The following is an 8,221-nucleotide window of genomic DNA, read 5'->3' as shown; positions in this document are numbered from 1 at the left end:
TTGTTTGCTCAATATAATCTAGTGATTTACACTAGTTTGTCCATCTTCTCCTGGACGGCTGTGCGAATCAAAATCTCTCCTCGTGACACAGAAGATTTGTCATGTTAATCTGTGTCGGTCTGTATGAAGCTCAGGAGAAATAAAATCCCTGCTGCTGGAAATCTGAACATCCACGCTGGTGAAGCTTAAAATGATCAGAGACACGATTGCCCCCGAGCCTGTAAGACCTCATGCAGCATTAGAAAAGCAGAAATTCAGCCGCATTAATATCTGACTTGTTGGACTTCAGCCACACTAAAAAAAAATTATTCAAAGATGATTCCTTGGATTTACTCAATTTTTTTGACGTTAAGTGGTTGTAAACAACTTATTTGGCCTGAAATTAAGTTGAACATTATTAAATGTATTTTATTTGTTTAAATTCAACACAAATAAATTGTTTTCAACAGTTTTGCTCGATCAGAAGAAAAACAGTTTTACTTTGCCTTATACTGCAGAGGAGGCTGAATGCTTGATTCTGATTGGCTGATGAGCATTCTAAGGCGTGCCTGTATTTTCAGATAAGCACAGTTAAAGTAGTTTCGGCAGGTTTTGAGCGCATTACGGCTCCATTTCACAGTCAAAAATCACATCAGAACACAACAGGAGGCTTTGGAGGAGATGTGGAAGAAACTAGTGCTACAGATAGGAGACATCTGAGGACAAAAACACAAAAGTCTCAAATACACGACTAGATTCATCACAATATGAGACAACTGTTCTCTAAAAAGCTATTTAAATATGCAAATCAGTCACATTCTTCAAATAGATATGCAGTGATGTGCAAACATATTTAGAAGTAAATCTGAACACTGGATATTGGAGTTTTGTTCTATTTTCAATCTATTTTTATCACAGCATAAATCAGAAAATACTACTACAGTGACTGCAATAACACTGCAAGAAATTAAAACTGAAATAATAGAGGGGAAAATGAATGTTAATTACTGCATAAATATTAACTATTACCACAAAACCCTCTTAAAATTCAAAATAAGACAGCAAAAAATATTATTAAATAAAAATAAATCTGATTGATGTTCTTAAACAAAACAGAGGGTACTTTACAAACATTTGCCCCTTTTTGACAATGATAATTTACAAATAAGGAACACCAGAGGGTAAATAAGACCGGGATTAATGCTAGTTTTATTTCCCAATGACAAGCATAAACCAGGCAAAACAGCAAACAAACACACTCAGCAATATACACCTGATGCCAGAGGTCAGAGGAGAATGGCCAGACTGGTTCCAGGTGATCAAAAGGCAACAGTAACTCAAAAAAGCACTCGTTACAACCGAGATCTGCAGAAGAGCATCTCTGAACATCCAACCTTGAGGCAGATGGGCTACAGCAGCAGAAGACCACACCGGGTGCCACAGGATAACGCACCATGTCATAAAGCACAATCATCTCAGACTGGTTTCTTGAACATGGCAATGAGTTCACTGTACTCAAATGGCCTCCACAGTCACCAGATCTCAATTTAATAGAGCACCTTTGGGATGTGGAACGGGAGATTGGCGTCATGGATGTGCAGCCGACAAATCTGCAGCATATCTGACGCTATCATGTAAATAAGGAGTAAAATAATTTCCAGTACCTTGTTGAATCTCTGCCACGAAGGATTATGGCAACGCTGAAGGCAAAACGGGTCCAATCCGGTACTAGTAAAGTGTACCTAATAAAGTGGCCGGTGAGTGTAAGTGTAATAAACACATGTTTTTGTACAATAGCCTAAAGAAAACATGGTTTTAAAAACTGACCACTGTTTTTTTTTTCTGTATCTTCTTGGCTTAACATAAATGATCGAGAACAATCAGACTAAAGCTTGCTCTTTTTGGCTTGACATGATCATATATTAAGGCAGTGTGTGTCCAGACGGAACGGGTCGGATATAAAGCCTCAGAGGTCAAACATGAGAGGTCACCAGAGACCATCCAATCATGAGGAGGAGTTTATCCTTCCTGCGGATGTTTGAGCATCAATCCGCTTAAAACAAACGCAGATCAATACAGCATCTCTAACTGAGACTCTTTCACCTCCGAGTCTCTCATCAGATCAATCCCACGGGGGAAATCAAGACTTCAGCTGAAACCTGAGCTTTTGGAGATTTCCACACAAGCACAATAATCCACACATTACAGTGAAGAAAGCCTGATATTTGCATACTATGAAGCTTCATTTGTTTGACACCAAATCCATATGGTGTAAAAAAAAAAAACACACACACTTTTTTACCACATTAAACTTAAACAAAAGTAAAAACAACCATCAGACCTGCTCAGACCCACAAATTAAACTAAATCATTAATTTTAATACACTGTCTGGTTGTAGACTTTTTTACAGCTGCAAAACTATAATAATATATTCTAAAATTATATTAATATATTATAAATATTACATTATATTTATAATATTATATAATATTTATTATAATATATTATATATTTATATTCTACTATATAGTAATAATAATAATAATACATTACAAATTTAAATGTATGATTTACTAAATATTCACATTTATTTTTTAGATTTATTAAATATGCGAATTATTTATTAAAAATATTTACATATTTACAAAATATACACACACACACGCAAAGAAATAAAATAGTTTATTTTTTTAAATGTATACATTTTTAAACATTTATAATATATAATTAAGAATTAATACAGTTTTGGTTTGTTGTGTGTATTTATTTATTTTTTTGAGCCATTTCCTTATTTATTTATTTATTTTTATTATCATTCACATTCATTTGCTATTTTATTTATAAAACATTTATATTATGTTTTATAAAATTATTTTATATCTTTTTTAAATAAAAAACATAACAATTATACATAAATATATATTATTTATACAAAAATACAATTGCCTTTTTAAATGCATACATTCATAAACATTTATAATATATTTAATTATTTGGTAAGTTGTATTTATTTATTTTAGGTTATCCATCCATCCATCTGTTTATCTATTTACCCATCCATCCATCCATCCATCCATCCATCCATCCATCCATCCATCCATCCATCCATCCATCCATCCATCCATCCATCCATCCATCCATCCATCCATCCATCCATCCATCCATCCATCCATCCATCCATCCATCTATCTATCTATCTATCTATCTATCTATCTATCTATCTATCTATCTATCTATCTATCTATCTATCTGTCTATCTATCTATTTGTCTATCTGTCTGCCTGTCTGCCTGTCTGTCTGTCTGTCTGTCTGTCTGTCTATCCATCTTCCAGGTATTTATATAACAACATGCAGCATAAACTATTTATACTGACGAAATCCTATGTACTATATAAAAACTAAAAACACATACTTTGATCAAATATTTGATTAAATAAAACATTTTCATCCTTGAACATCTCCTGTGTGTAGATCTAGTTTCTTTTACATCTCCTCGAAAGCTTTCAGTTGTGTTTCATATGATTGACAGTAAAACAACTCAAATCATTCAGTGAAGTGACATGGAGATGTAATGTGCTCAAAACCTGCCGGAACTACTTTAGCTGAGCGTTTCTCTGAACATATCGGCAAACTTTAGACCCCTCATCAGCCAATCAGCCAAGCATTATAGTATAAACAGTGATAATGTAAAATAATGCTGAATAATAACAATAATAGTAACTGTGTGTTGTTGTGCTCACCCTGACGTCAGTGGCGTCTCCGTGCCGGATGTTGCTGGACCAGGTGCTGTGCTCGCTGTTGTTTTCGAAGTGATGGAAGACCTTCAGGACCCGGTCGGGGGCCCCCGGAACCCGCTCTGTCCCCGCACTGAGTCGGGCTTTGGCCCCGACGCTCAGCGTGTGGTTCGGGGTGGGCTCCAGGAATGCCGTCGCCATGCCTTTACCGTACGCTAGGTGTCGGTCATATTCTGCAAATAAACAGAAGACACATGAATCTTCTCTTTCTTCACCAAAAAACAATAATATTGACCAAACAATAATTATGATCTGGCTTAGTGTTATATTTAAACATTACAGTTTTTTAATTTATGGAAGGTTCATTCCGTTGTGGCGACCCCTGATAAATAAGGGACTAAACTCAGTGAAAATGAATGAATTAATGGGTTTTTATATTTATCTAATTTTATATAAAAGTTACATTCAAATTATAATAAATTAAATTAAATTAGAATAAATCTTTGTATTGAAATTTTACAGTTGTTATACTATTAAAATAGTTTTCTTTTAATACTAATCAAATTAATGCTAATAATATTTAATATATAATATCAAACTGTATTATTATAATTTTAATATAACTAAAATAACTAATAAAATAAACAAATAAATAAATAATAAATAATGGAATTATTATATTATAAATAAAGTATATAAATAAACAATATAAATATAATTATAATAATATAAATAAATATAATTATAGTAATACAAATAAATAAATAATATAAATATAATAATAATATAATTATTATAAATATAACTTTAATAATACAAATAAATAAATACTATAAATATAATTAAAATAAATAAGTAATATAAATATAATTATAAAAATAAATAAATAATATAAATATAATAAAAATTATAATATAAATAAATATTATAAATATATCTATAATAATACAAATAAATAATATAAATATAATTATAATAATATAAATAAATAAAATAAATAATATAGCTATAACTATAATAATAAAAATAAATAAATACTATAAATATGATAATATTAATAATAAAAACAAATAAATAAATATAATTATAATAATATAAACAAATATAATGAATACTATTAATAAAATAAATAAATAAATATAATAAAAATATTATAAATAAAATAAATATACAATATAAATATTATTATAATAAAATAAAACATAAACAAATTTTAAAAACTTTGATTGAATTTTAGTTAGATGCCAAAGTATTGTAATATTTCTCATTTTTAGTTTAACTTGAAGTATTAACACAACTAAAACTAACATAAAAATCAGTCAACACAGTATAAAAACAACATAGACACTAATCAAAGTATATAAAACTAAAAACAAGCACTGAAAACCTGAACAAAATGCCAGTTTTAAAAAAATATTTTCCACTAAAACATGCAGTACTACATTTTATACCCAAGTAAAATGTTCTATGAGGCATTTGTCACAGCAGTGCCTCAGTCTGAGGATATGTTACTCTCTGTGTGTGTGAAGCAGACAAGGAGTCACAGACAGAGAAATATGGAAAGCATGAACTACATAATAAATGCAGTGAAACACAGAGGCGTAATGCAGGAGCAGATGATCAGTCAGATGAAAAGCACATCAGTTTCCATTACAAAGTGATGATTACAGCAGGGTTAATGCTGCAATCACCAGAGCACCATTTGTGCTTCATGATACTGAACATTAATTTTTGAGTGAACTACCCCTTTAAGAATGAATCCTGCCAAAACTAAACACGCCCACAACCCAACAGGCCACGCCTCTTTTTAAAATCTCCACAATCATTACTGTGGGTGTTGAAGGCATCATTAAGTTTCATTAAACATTTCTCTATACAATGGAGTGGCAGATTACTGTGCTCGAATACAGAGAGAAATCACTTATAGAATAACTATAGAGGATGTGCCAAGATGATTGACAGGACTTGTAACTAAGCAACAGAACAGTCCCACAGCTTGCACACTCCTCTGTTACACACTCAGTACATACTTGTAGGATATAATTAAGTGTAAGTACACAAACTGCAATTGATGAAACACACTGGAGTAAGGAATGCTGGGAAGGACTGATATCTCAGCGGCGACATTCCAGAACATTCCCATCCACAGCATTCCAGCAGTCCCAGACCACTGCTTATCACATCACAAACATCATACACACACACCCTGGACTAAGATAAACACACACACACACACGAAGACTAATCTGAGAAATGACAGCAGCTGAAAACTACTGCAGAATAAATCAAGATACAATCAGTGACACTCCGGCAGTCACTGCAGGACACCACTTCAAAATAAAAGTCCCTTCAGCTCAGGTTAAATATTCAGTAAAATGTGTCATTTCATTCATTTTAGTTTAGCTCCGACTCTATGCTGACTCTATGCTATATATATATATATATATTTACATATGTGTGTGTGTGTGTGTGTATATATATATATATATATTTCACTAGTTAATGTACTAATTGTGTATTAAACTTAATTTAAAAGTATTATATTTTTAGTTTAGTTAATTCACTGACTGTACGTGCAATTGTCTTCTAAACTACATCAATTAAACATTTACATGTCAAAATAGACAACCAAATATAATCAAATATTAATTAATCAAATAAAATGAGACATATTAATAACTTATGTATTTCAAAAAAGTGAAAAATATAAATATAGTGAAAATATAAATGTCTCTGGTGAATAAATAAAGTCACTATTTATTTATAAGGTTTTTTTATAATAATTGTTTGTTGTTTTCACCTTTATTGTATAGGAAACTAGAGAGTATTGACAAGAAAGCATGGGGAGCAGAAAGAGGGGAAGGATCGACATAGGACCACGAGGCGGCACAACGCACTAACCACTACACCACTGGCGCAGACATAAGGCCTTTTAAAAAATGTGTTTATTAAAGTGATACACAGGATATTAATAAGAACACAGTCTAAAAACACATGAAAAGGATGACTCTTATTTTAGTGTTGCGGTATTAAACAACTAATGACGATCATCATCGAGACACTACCATACCTGTCAACCCTCCTGTTTTTCCCCGGGATTCTCTTGTATTTTACAATACTATCCTGCTATAATCCCGTAAAGGTATTTTCCCGTATTTCTCCCGAATTTTCAGTTTTTCTCTGAACAGCCAAGCCTCGCTATACGCAGCCCATACTACCGAACCACCAGGGGTCGCCCCTTGCTCTTAAACGCGAGTCTTCTGTGCTTTTGCTTTGTTTAGGAATGAAAACACTCATAAATAAATATTAAAAACAGCGCCACTCACAGTCCTTTTGATTACTGGTGCCGTCGCCCGTCCTATACAATCCTCAAAACAGTCATATATTGGTGCATGACTGTCAGCTGACGCGCTCCATACTGATAAACAGACGCTGTTTCCCAAACGGATTCTGTACACGCGATTTGAAGCGGAGAGAAAAAAATCGTAATAAATGAGAGAGTCATTCGCTGTTCTTTAATCAGAATGTGTAAGTCAGTGGAGAAACGGCTAATGAGATTTGATAGCTTGATTCTATTTCATTATAATGGATATTAATTTTAATAAGCTGAACTGTTTGCTAGTGTATTCGCTGCTAATGTATATATTTATTTTTCTTTTGATAATAATAATTTTAAAACATTTTACTGACCATTTAACTGTTTATTTACAATAAAAAAGCTCATAATGAACATATTTAGTAATTATGGGATTTTTTAAGGCGGGTTGGGGGGGAGGCATATCCCTTATTATGGTGGGCATATCCCTTATTTTCACATCCCAATGTTGACAGGTATGCACTACAGAGAATCACAGAACACCTGGACGCATTACAGTAATGAACGTCCACATGCACTGAAATCGTCGGAGATTCCCCCTTTCCCTTCAGCACAGCTCATTTCACATGTCTGCTCTTGTGGCTGAAATATGATCATCAAAGATCAGTGAATGAGCCATTCAGATTCATGAATGACACACACACACACACACACACACACACACACACACACACACACACACACACACACACACACACACACACACACACACACACACACACACACACCATCAGACAGTGACATCATCCAAACACCCTGCAGTCTGTCTGCCTCCATCATCAAAACACACAGTCAACACATTCACAGAGAGAAGGAAGGCAGACTTTAACTACTGTACATGTTTTACAGTAAGAGTAACCTCAGGTTAAAGGTTATATTAGGGCTGCACGATCAAAAGGATTATAAATAAGCATTAATCAGCAATAATCCCGCTCCCTTTCCAGCAGTACATTTCACATGAAGATGAGGAAAAGCATGTACTGTAACTGGGGTGTTTGCAGCATGGGATGGACCATATCACCCTGCAAGACCGGTTACTCACTGAAGGTAAGCAAGGCTGAGCCTGGTCAGTACCAGGATGGGAGACCACATTGCTGTTGGAAGTGGTGTTAGAGAGGCCAGCAGGGGGCG

At 33.4% G+C, this 8,221-nt stretch overlaps 2 protein-coding genes across 51 annotated transcripts in view; both read right to left on the bottom strand.

Moving 5' to 3' along the window:
- dennd3a (DENN/MADD domain containing 3a) overlaps positions 1-8,221 on the bottom strand; it is a 400,395-nt gene that overhangs the window by 303,327 nt on the left and 88,847 nt on the right. The gene's annotated exons all lie outside the window — the stretch shown is intronic.
- The window catches only part of ptk2aa (protein tyrosine kinase 2aa), a 108,677-nt gene that overhangs the window by 59,290 nt on the left and 41,166 nt on the right, over positions 1-8,221 (bottom strand). For all 50 annotated transcript variants that reach the window (XR_015945154.1, XR_015945155.1, XR_015945159.1 and 47 more), the window contains 1 exon segment: positions 3,721-3,947. Coding sequence is in view for 32 of the 50 variants with exons in the window: in XM_088651323.1 (XP_088507449.1) it covers positions 3,721-3,947 (227 nt within the window). In the remaining 18 variants the exon portion in view is untranslated.

The sequence above is a fragment of the Danio rerio genome, chromosome 19, assembly GCF_052040795.2.
Source record: "Danio rerio strain M-AB ecotype USA chromosome 19, GRCz13ab, whole genome shotgun sequence".
Classification (NCBI taxonomy): Eukaryota; Metazoa; Chordata; class Actinopteri; order Cypriniformes; family Danionidae; genus Danio; species Danio rerio.
Note: the sequence above shows the minus strand (reverse complement) of the source record. Positions and strands in the feature narration are given on the sequence as shown.